We start from the raw sequence: 11,729 nt of genomic DNA, 5'->3' as shown, positions 1-11,729 counted from the left end.
TCCTAAAGAAGATCCGCAAGACTTTATTAATCAGATTCAACGAACTTTGGATGTTATGCATGTAAGTGGTAAAGAAGAAATTGAGCTAGCAACATATAGACTCAGGGGTATGGCTATATTGTGGTATGAAGCTTGGAAGCAATCTAGGGTTACAAATACACCTTTAGCTAGTTGGAAAGAGTTCAAAAAGGCATTTCTTGACCATTATCTGCCATTGGAGATCCGAGAGGCCCGTGCTGATCAGTTTTTAAATCTCCACCAAGGGAATATGAGCGTGAGGGAGTACAATCTCAAGTTTAATTCTTTATCCAGGTATGCTCCTAACATAGTGTCTACTATGGAGGATAGAGTTCATCGATATGTGGACAGATTAGATTCATATTTGGTTAGAGATTGTACCATTGCTTCTTTGAATAAAGACATGGATATAGCGAGGATGCAAGATTTTGCACAAAAGTTGGAGGATCAAAGGCAAAGAAGAAGGGCACAAGAGTCGGAAAGAGGGCAGTCCAAGAGGGCCAAATCTACGGGGCAGTTTACCCAATCTCAAGGTGAGTTTAAGCCTCGGTTTTCTAATAGACTGCCTAGGCCATCATTTTCCTACTCTACAGCTAGTGCTCCACCACGAGGGTCTAGGGGCGATCAGTTTGGGCAAAGAGGTGAAAGCCAAAGCTCAAGAACAGCGGGGCACCACGAGTAGGGAATTATGAGCTAATCAAGACCTCCTCGACAAATTTGTATTCAATGCGGGAGAAATCACCTAGGCACATGTAGGTTTGGGACAGATGCTTGTTTTTGGTGTGGTATACCGGGACACATGATGAGAAATTGCCCTCAAAGGGGCATGGGCAGTATGGCACAACCTGCTGGATCGATTGTTGCATCGTCTTCATCAGTTCCTTCTTTAGGCAGGGGTGCACAAATGCCTGCAGGTCGTGGTAGAGGTGTTAGAGGGGCATCTAGTTTTAGTGGAGTTCAGAATCGCACGTATGCCTTAGGGAATCGACAAAATTTAGAGGCTTCACCGGATGTGGTTACAGGTACATTATCCATCTTATCACATATTGTATATGTATTAATTGATCCGGGGTCTACACTATCATATGTCACTCCATTGATTGCTGCAAAGTTCAAAAGAACACCAGAATTATTGGTTAAACCAATTGAAGTGTCTACACCGATTGGTGAATCTATTATAGTTAGAAGAGTCTATCGAAAGTGCATAGTAATTGTTTGTGGTCGTAATACATTAGATGACCTTATTGAACTAGAAATGGTTGATTTTGATGTCATAATGGGTATGGATTGGTTAGCTTCTTGTTATGCTACAGTAGAATGCCGAACTAAGATGGTGCATTTCCATTTACCAAAAGAGGCAGTCCTTGAATGGAAAGGTAATATTGGGGCGCCAAGAGGTAAGTTTATTTCTTATTTTAGGGTGAAGAAGATGATGTACAAAGGCTACATATGCCATTTAGTAAGAGTAAGAAATATAGATGCAGATCCACCAACTCTTCAATCTGTTCCAGTGGTAAATGAATTTCCTGAAGATCTTCCAGGTTTGCCTCCAGAACGAGAAGTAGAGTTTGGTATTGATATAATTCCAGATACTAAACCTATCTCCATTCCTCCATATAGAATGGCCCCAGCAGAATTACAGGAGTTGAACGAACAATTAAATGATTTGTTAGAAAAACGATTCATAAGGCCTAGTATGTCCCCTTGGGGAGCACCAGTTTTATTTGTACGCAAGAAATATGGCTCATTGAGAATGTCTATTGATTACCGACAATTGAATAAGGTAACGATTAAGAACAAATATCCCCTCCCAAGAATTGATGATTTGTTTGATCAGTTACAGGGTGCTAAGTGCTTTTCAAAAATTGACTTGAGGTCGGGTTATCACCAAGTGAGGGTCAGAGATCAAGATATACCCAAGACGGTTTTTCGAACACGGTATGGTCATTTAGAGTTTTTAGTTATGTCATTCGGGCTAACAAATGCACCAGCAACTTTTATGGATTTGATGAATAGGTTGTTCAAGCCATTTTTGGATGTGTTCGTGATAGTATTTATAGATGACATTATGGTGTATTCAAGATCTGAAGAGGACCATGCTAATCACTTGCGGCAGGTGCTACAGATTCTTCGTGATCGAAAGTTGTACGCAAAGTTCTCTAAATGTGAGTTTTGGTTAAGATCTGTGGCATTTTTGGGTCATATTGTATCTGATAAAGGAGTAAGGATTGATACCCAAAAGATAGAAGCTGTGAAGAACTGGCCAAGACCTACAACACCTACGGAGGTTCGTAGTTTCCTTGGGTTGGCAGGTTATTATAGAAGGTTTGTTGAAGGATTTGCTTCTATTTCCGCACCATTAACAAAACTAACACAAAAAGAAGTCAAGTTCCAGTGGAGCGATACATGTGAAAGAAGCTTCCAAGAACTGAAGAATAAATTGACTTCTACACCTGTATTGGTACTTCCAGAAGGCACGGAATGGTACGTAGTGTATTGTGATCCATCGGGAGTGGGCTTAGGATGTGTGTTGATGCAGCATGGTGAGGTGATAGCTTATGCCTCAAGGCAGTTGCGGTCACATGAGAAAAACTATCCAACCCATGATCTAGAGCTAGCAGCAGTTGTGTTTGCTTTGAAGATATGGCGCCACTACTTGTATGGTGTTCTTGTTGATATATATACTGATCACAAGAGTTTGCAATACATCTTTAAGCAAAAGGATCTGAATTTGAGGCAACAAAGGTGGCTTGAGTTATTAAAAGATTATGACATTGATATCTTGTATCATCCCGGGAAGGCAAATGTTGTAGCTGATGCTTTAAGTCGTAAAATAATGGCAAGCACTTATGAGCAGTCCATAGGAAGGCAGCAAATAACTAAAGATCTACGTCAATTAGCTAGCTTGGGGGTTAGCCTTCTTGAATCTCCAGATGAAGGAGCTATTGTACAAAATGCTGCAGAATCCTCATTTGTAGCGGAGGTGAAAGAGAAGCAATACACGGATCCAATCCTATTACAACTTAAGGAGAATGTACAACAAGGTATGACAAAGGCATTTGAGCTTACAGAAGAGGGAGTACTTCAATGCCAAAACAAATTGTGTGTACCTAACATAGATGGACTAAGAAGGAGGATTATGACGGAAGCACATCATTCAAGATATTCTGTCCATTCGGGATCAACAAAAATGTATCATGACTTGAAAGAAGTATATTGGTGGGGTAACATGAAGAAGAGCGTTGCAGAATTTGTAGCTCAATGTCCAAATTGTCAACAAGTTAAAGTAGAGCACCAGAAGCTTGGAGGTTATATGCAGCGTATAGAACTTCCAATTTGGAAGTGGGATATGATTAATATGGATTTTGTCACTGGTTTGCCTCGCTCATTTCGGAAGTTTGATTCCAAATGGGTGATTGTTGATAGACTTACCAAAGCAGCGCACTTCTTACCGGTCAAGACTACTTATACAGTTGAAGAGTATGCAAAGTCGTATATTAAAGAGATAGTTCGGCTACATGGAGTACCAATCTCTATTATATCTGATAGAGGAGCTCAATTCACCGCGAACTTTTGGAAGTCATTTCAGAAGAGTTTGGGAACACAAGTGAATTTAAGCACAACCTTTCACCCTCAAACGGATGGTCAAGCAGAACGAACAATCCAAACACTTGAGGATATGTTGCGAGCTTGTATATTAGACTTCAAAGGTAGGTGGGATGATCATTTGCCGCTTATTGAGTTTGCTTACAACAACAGCTACCATTCAAGTATCAGAATGGCACCTTATGAAACGTTCTATGGGAGAAAGTGCAGGTCACTGATCGGATGGTTTGAAGCGGGCAAAACTGCCTTATTTGGGCCAGATCTTGTTCATCAAGCTATGGAAAAAGTTAAGGTGATACAACAACGATTAGCAACAGCTCAAAGCCGACATAAATCATATGCAGATAATAGAAGGAGAGGACTGGAATTTTTCATAGGATATTGGGTATTTTTGAAGGTATCCCCAATGAAAGGGGTAATGAGATTTGGTAAAAAGGGGAAGCTGAGTCCGCGCTATATAGGGCCATATAAAATTATTCGAAGAGTTGTTCAAGTCGCATATGAGTTAGAGCTACCTCAAGAGCTCTCAACAGTCCATCCAGTATTTCATGTCTCAATGCTTTGAAAATGCATAGGCGACCCATCTCGTATCACTCCTAGGGAAGATGTACACGTTACAGAAGATCTCACTTACGAAGAAGTACCCATCGCAATTTAGGATCGATAAGTTAAGAAACTAAGAAATAAAGAAGTAGCTTCTGTAAAAGTACTATGGAGAAACCAACAAGTTGAAGAAGTTACATGGGAGGCGGAAGAAGCAATGATGTCCAAATATCCTCATTTATTTCAATCCGAGGAGAAGGGTCAAAGTGCTGAGTTGAGACAGTAACAAGTAAGTATAAGTCTGTGCGTATTATGTGGCTAACAGTAGAATTCAACATAGGCTTGATTGAACTTGATTGGAGCTGAATAATTAGGCAAACATTCGAGGACGAATGTTCCTAAGGAGGGGAGGATGTAACGTCCCATATTTTGCATATACTAGTTCTATGTGAGTAGTGAGGGTTTGAAATAGGTTTGACAATATTCGGAAGAGGCTTGAGGCTAAGTAGAGTAAGTAAAGTAAAATTTGTCATAGTAATCAACCTACTTGCTTAAGCTACTGATTCGGATATCTTACGTAATTAAGTTACTCACGTACATGTGTAGCTTACGTAGAAAGGATGACATAGGTTTTTAATGGTGGATTAACTGCTGACCTACTTAAATAAGTGGTAAGTAGGTGATGCACCTAGTTAGGAAATATGTGGACTGCAATTTAAAAGAAAAGGGCAACTAGGTGATGCAGCTACTTAAAGAACTTGTGGCAGAAATTAAGGGAGTGATGTACCTGCTTACTTAAAGTGAGGGACTAGATATTTCTACATTTTTCTTAATGTAAAAACGTCCATAAAGGACCCTTAAGAGAATGAAATTCATTTCATAAATCTCTCACTTGTTCTACAACAATTTACTCCCAAAAAGAAACCCTAGAAGCTCCAAAGTGCTGGCCTGCAAGTTCACCATTAAAAATCTGAGAAAACCCTTTATTTTTTAAGTACAAGTTGGTGTAACATCTCCCATCTTAAGAAATTCAAGAGGAGATACTTATTTCACCTTAAGGTAAGGCTACTGCCATATGTTAATTTTTTCATCCCTCTTTTGTACTTGAATCGGTTAGGGGATTTGGTATGTGTTAATGAGCTGAGAATTGTTCCTTTTACATGGTGTGAGATTGGGGAATGTTCTGGTTGATTGTGCATGTTGGGACAGCCATGGAGGGGAGTCCCCTTTAACTCAATTGTTAGCCCATTTGAGCATTTTAAATGTAATGTTAGTTGGATGCTCAAGGGACAGTGGTCGGAAACCGTGAGTTCATATTGCTACTGCCACATTCTGATGTTTAGAAACTGATTTGTGTATAGTAACATAAGGAGGCATATGCAGAAGTCATGAGAACTTGTTAAAGGATAAAACGGTAAAGGGTGCAGTAACGTACCATCTAATTGGGCGTTGCATAAGCTTGCTGCCTACAACCCCTTTATTTACTGTTTTGCATATGTTATAAAGCCCGAGGAGTTCAGGGGACCTTATTAGAAGGTCGTATTGTATATGACGTTATGAAAGGAGAAGGGGTGGAATGCATACCATCGGTTTGATAAGTATGGGTTTGCTGCCTGATTACTGTTTGCCAAGTTTAAGTAGCCCAATCTGTTGGTTAGCTACTAATATTAGTTGTCTTACTTATTTCATTGTAGATTAATAATCGGAAAGGAAGGAGGTTAATTCGTTGTACTATCTGAGTGGTACAGTTTTGATGCTCAAAAAATAATTATGACCACCAAAATAACAATCTCAAAGATTAAAGAAACTATATGAAGCGGTATATGTGTAAGGGTGGCAGCCCAGGGGCAAAAGCCTAGCATGAGTCGATCCCAAATTTATATATTTGAGGACAGCATCTCAGGGGTTAAAATGCCTAGCATGGGTCATCCTCTTTTACCACTGATCAGTTGGTTATTTGTATCACATGCTTTATAGAGATCGCAATGTAAAGAAAATTTACAAAAAATAATATAATGTACATGATCCCACAACAGCAACAAGGGTGGTCTTTAATCTAATCTATGCAGTTACATATTGATACTTGATTTCAATTGAGCTCTTGTTTACATATGTTATTGCCTGACATGTTTAGTACATTCTTCGTACTGACGTCCCTTTCGGGGGACGCTGCATTTCATGTTGCAGGCACAGGTACTCCAACTAGTAGACCTCCCCAATAGGAGCACAGGACACTCAGCTGCTATTGGTGAGCTCCAAGTTGATTCGGGGCTTAATCGAGTCTTTGGCATCTATTTTGTTACCGTATAGTAGTTAAGGGTAAGGCGGGGCCTTGTCCCGACCTAAACTAAGGTTGTCGATCTTGTAGAGGCTTTGTAGACTAATGTATAAAGTTTGGTTGTGTCTTGTCTCTTAACAATTGTGGCCTCCACGGCAAAGTGTTGTACATAAGTTTTGGGCCTGTCTATGTGGGTCTTTTATCATTACAGGGCATATAAGCTTGTCATAGCTTCATAGTTATCATAGTTAAATGTATGGTAAGTACAGGTTGTAAGTTGGTTCTCTCGGGCCATTTAGCCATCGGGTGCCTGTCCGTCTAAATCAGATCTGAGGCGTGACACCTTTGTAGGGTTACTTTACTATTGTACGATCGTAGACACTTGCATTGAAAGTTGTGTCTTGATTATGCAAACATCAAAATGGCGCTGCTGCCGGGGAGTGGTGTTATTTGAGAATTCTTAAATTAGTAGAATTTTTGTTCTTCTTAGTTGTAGTTTTACTAACTTAATTTTTAGTTTAGTTTTGTTCAGTTGTTTTTACTGAAACAGGAGAGATGAGTGTGGTTAATGACTATGAACCAATAGAGCACCATCGGTGGAAGTGATGAGGTTCAGTGATAGCATCCTAACCTTCAAACAGATGGAAGGTGAACATTTTCATGAGTAGTGGTTGAGGTTTAAAGCACTATTGATACAATGCCCAACTCATGAAATTCCCTATCTGGCTCTACTGGAGAGCTTCTATAGGAGTCTCAATCTCGGAAACAGAGGATTAATCGATCAATTGATCCCGGGTGGCCTCGAGAGATACCCCTATGAGACCGCAACCAAATTACTTGACCTTGTGGCTAAAACCAACAAGGATACTGAAAAAGATCAGCAATTGATCATTTTGCTGGGTCAGAGGGATAACTTGACCCAAAAGGTCAAGGAACTGGAGGTGATGTCCAAACAGAAGAGCAAATGCATACCACCTACCGAGCAGGGAATGTTTATGGACAATGAGAATACACGTATCGAGGATATGTTATTAACTATTTTCCCAAAGCTAAGTGAGCAAGATAGAGTGTTAAAGGTGATTCGAGAAAATGTAGAAGTGCAAAATCAGATGAGCGGTTCTCACTCTAGATCTATCCAGCTAATTGAAACTCTTTTGGGTCATGTAATGCCTAAGCTCTATCCCAATGAACTAGGTTCAAGCCCAAAAACGAGGTTGGAGTGTTGACTTGCTCGTGCCACGATGTTAACTAAGGCGTTGTTTAGGAGGCAAACCAAAAAACCTTTATTTCTTTATGTTGCTTTAATAAAATAATGGTGTGTTGATTGCGCAAATGGAAGTGCAGCGAGTGAACAAAAAATGCAGATTGGTGAGTAACAGGTCCTATCAGCGAATCACCGAACGGTTCGGCGACCCTAAACTAGACCGTCGTTAGACTAAAGACCAACATACATTGGAGTCTGTAAAGCTTGGCGAGCACTGGAATTTTTTGGAGAATAACTGACTATGTCAGCGATCCCAATAGAGACCGCTGTTTGGACTCCCACAAAACATGGAGGTTCCGTAAACTTCGACGAGGCAAATGACTACTTGGCGTTATGCCGAATACATCGGCGATCGGGACTAATGATGTCGAATGACAAAAAACTTGACAGTTTTTCGGCCCACGGGTTTAAAAATTCTAACTCATTCACTTTCCCTCACTTTTTGTCTTCCCAAACTCACACATGCACTCTAGTTTTACATTTCTTTCAGTTTTAGAGTATTTTTAGTGTCGAATTGTTCTACCTGTTGGATTACATTGCTTTCTAGCATCTCAATATCCATTTGATCGGCATAAAAGGTTTGTACTTCAAACTCCGCGTTCCTTTCCTAGAAATTTGTACTCAAATGTAATGACATTAATTTGATGATGTGTGTTGGGCTTCTCTGGTAGGATTAGAATATTTGCTTGCCTGTTAGGTTCGCAAAGTTTGCCTGTATGAAGTTAAATAGTTAATTCCTGAAGGTTGCGCTTTAAATTGGATGAAAAATCATGGATTGTGCATAATTGTCACTGGGTCTAAGCCTAATTTGATTTGTGAATGCCCTGATTTTCTTTTCGGAGGTTACGGGGTTGAATTCGGAAATTGAGTCAAAGGTAGGAACGTTGGGTCATTTAGCGAGATGGATCGAGCTCGCCTAATCACTCGGCGGTTCGCCCGAAATCCCTATCTCGCCTTTAATTTAATGCCAAATGTGATGTTGAATTTTGTAACTTCCGATGAGAAGCATGATGTCGCCGAACGCATTCGGCCCCTCGCTGAAAGACTTCCTCTTCGCCCTTTGTCTGCACCCTTGTATTCTCTATGTACTGCACTCGTCGAAATGCCAAAGTAGTTGCGCGCTTCACTAACTGGTTCAGCGAAGTGATTTTGCAATTGAACTGCCTCGCTTTTGTCTGAATACCTTCTAACTTTTTCTCTAAGCTTTGCAGAAATGGATAGAACGAACGTAGCTGGAAGAGATATGCCACCCCAACAAACAAAAGCAAAAAATTTCAAGAAAAATACAAATGAAACAAATCCTCCCGAAACGGATAATGAGGGCAAGAAGCCCAGTGCCAGCAAGAGAACAAATCCTCGAGACACCACTATTCCTTCGTGGAGACGTAGATTCTTCACAACTATCCACTCCTTTTTGGTGGCTCATGACTTGGACAATCTGAGTAAGTCAGTTACCGCTGAATCTTCTAAAGAAGCTCCAAGGGGCATTATCAAATTCCAGGTTGACACATCAGGTACTGAAGCTCTGGAAGATGGAGTGACAGATTAGCCAGGATCACCTCTTTACCACCCTCTCTGTCTTTCTTTATTTTAAATTAAGGATATTCTGCTATTTGAATTTGAGGACAAATGATTTTATTTGTGGTGGGGGTAAGGCCCACCTTTGTGTGCTATTGATTTTCGTGTTTTGCTTATATTTGGGTTTTGTTCTTACATTGTGTTTACACTGTTTCTGTGGATGTTTGAGCTTATGTCTCCTTTTGTTATGAATTGCTAAACGATTTTTGATCCCGTCCGAAAAATTTTGCCACCTCTCGTGTGTTGAAAATGGCTATTCTTTTGCAAAATGTAAATCTAAGTTTCGATCAATACCGATGACTTGAATAGTGCTCTTAATCGAACGAACATGAATACGCGGCTACGATGAGACCAAATGAAGTTGCATAGACAATATGTGAACTCTTTGCATCTCGTTGTGACTAGCCTCTTATCAAATTGAGTCTCTTATAATGATCATTGCACACTAGCGAAAGTGTGGAGTCATGTTTGACAATAGTGTCAATACCTAGTGTGATGAGCTTACTTTGAACCATGCATGATAGATCCTAGAATTTTCCCCGTTGGTCTGGTCAACTAAGTGATGTTATCTCTTGATATGATCTTAGGAAACTTCTAAGAGTGTGAGCCAATTTGACATATACCTTTTTTGTGACATACCTTGTGAGTGTGTGGACCACTTTTGAACACCCTTTGAGCCTTACCTTTCTTTAGAAGAAACTTGATAAAAACTACACCTTTCCTTATCCATCACCCATAATCCTCCTGAAGTTGTGGTTAAGCGAATAGCCAACTTAGGCCAAAACCCTAAGTTGGGGGTGTGGTGAAAAGAAAAGGTAAAGTCAAGAAGTGCAAGAAAAGTCTCCTTTAACCCATGGTGTTGAGAAAAATGAAACCCTTCCATATATAAAAAAAAAAAGAAAAAGAGAAAGAGAGAAGAAAAGAATTTAGGATGACTTATGATGCACTAACAAAAATGATTAAGGAAAAGGAAAGGAACTGTTGTGAGCACCATATTTCATGAGGATGAAAGTCACTGAGCCTAAATGACCATACCTTACCACTCTGCCCCATTACAAGCCTTGGAAAGACATTTTTGATCTTGAGTGAACTGAAATAAATGTTGATTGGAAAATTGATGCTTATCGTGACTAGCGGCACTAACCTACATTACGAGTGTCTACGATCATCAATAATATAGTAACCCAACTAAAGGCTGGGGTCGTGTCCCAATGGAGTTGTTTTGAGAATTAATAGAAAAATAAAATTTAGCTCTAATTAGTCATAGAGAAATACATTAACAATTAAAAACATATTAAATTAAAGGTGGTGACACAAAAGTGTCAAATATCGATTTGGGGGTTTTGTCACTAGTAGTGAAAAAAACAAAAGTAATAAGAAAATAGGGTATGGGGGGATGTTCTTGGGGTGTGACCGCAACACAAATTGAGATAAATCGTTGGGTACATGCTTTCGATAGGAAATTTGCAACATAATAGTGACTAGGCTAAGCTTTAGATGGAAATAAGTTCCCTCTTGATCAACTTACCCCGTTTCAAATGCGTTCCTCTCGAACACCTATTTGTCAAATCAAGGCCAGCCTACGCCTTACCCCACTCACTATCTCGAGCTGAGTGTTAGGGTATGGGACTACGGCTCACCCTCATGTCGACCCACTCCTTAGACCATCAGTCTAGTGGTCTTGGTTTCGTGACTTCCCTCTCGAGCGAACCAAAAACACATGGGTGGCTTTGTTTTTGCAATTACAAACCCATTAAATTAAACCACAACCACTAGGTGAAATCACCGTTAAACTACATCTAACCTGTCAGCAAGCAAGACCCAACAATAATATCAACACATAATTGCTAAATCATATCCCAAGAATGGGGGGTTTTAGCAACACATCAAGATATAGAAATTTATACCTTTAATGATGTTGAAATCAAATTCGTATAGAGGAATAAGTTTTGATTTGAGCAAAGAAAGAAGAATCCAAGAGACCAACTTCCAAATTGGAAGAGATGAAACCCTCTTCTTCTTCAAGTTTTCCAAAACCCTCTCCAAACTTTAGAGTAAAATAAAAAGTACTAAAAATTATATTAAGAATCTGATATTGTCTAATAATACTAAAAAACTAAAACTAAGCTATAACTCTCCATGAGTATTTATAGTTTTCAAAAATTTGTGCTGCGGCAAATCATTTGGTGATATAAGTCAGAATCGCCGATTAACTCGGCGATTCGCCCCTTGGTATGGTTCATCGCCGTCTTGCACCATCCTTGGCATCGTCTTACTCTGGGTCATTGGGTGACATAATCCTGCTTCGTGGAATTCCTCGGCGATGCACCAACTGTTCCCTTTTTCCGCCGACTAGATCCTTTCGTTCAAGGTTCAGCACACTGGAACAAAAGGCGAAGTGAGACCCTTCAGCGATTCGCTATGTGAACTCGCCAATTCGCC

At 39.9% G+C, this 11,729-nt stretch overlaps 1 protein-coding gene across 1 annotated transcript; it reads left to right on the top strand.

The window, feature by feature from the left end:
* The first annotated feature begins 853 nt into the window (after positions 1 to 853).
* Positions 854 to 9,258, top strand: LOC125822529 (uncharacterized). Its single transcript, XM_049501940.1, has 6 exons — positions 854 to 1,801; positions 1,862 to 2,566; positions 2,819 to 4,165; positions 6,302 to 6,360; positions 7,194 to 7,561; positions 8,921 to 9,258. The coding sequence occupies exons 1-6, from the start codon at positions 854 to 856 to the stop codon at positions 9,256 to 9,258; spliced, it is 3,765 nt and encodes a 1,254-aa protein (XP_049357897.1).
* The last annotated feature ends 2,471 nt before the right edge of the window (positions 9,259 to 11,729 follow it).

Source organism: Solanum verrucosum, unplaced genomic scaffold (genome assembly GCF_900185275.1).
Source record: "Solanum verrucosum unplaced genomic scaffold, falcon-dt-bn FXZP01000302.1, whole genome shotgun sequence".
Taxonomy (NCBI): domain Eukaryota; kingdom Viridiplantae; phylum Streptophyta; class Magnoliopsida; order Solanales; family Solanaceae; genus Solanum; species Solanum verrucosum.
This window is presented reverse-complemented; position numbering and strand designations above follow the sequence as displayed.

Coding starts and splice junctions, on each gene's coding strand:
- LOC125822529 (XM_049501940.1), top strand. CDS start 854: ATGGCACAACCTGCTGGATCGATTGTTGCATCGTCTTCATCAGTTCCT. Junction 1,802..1,861: donor ATTACCGACAATTGAATAAG/GTAACGATTAAG, acceptor GATCAGTTACAG/GGTGCTAAGTGCTTTTCAAA. Junction 7,562..8,920: donor AGTGCAAAATCAGATGAGCG/GTTCTCACTCTA, acceptor TAAGCTTTGCAG/AAATGGATAGAACGAACGTA.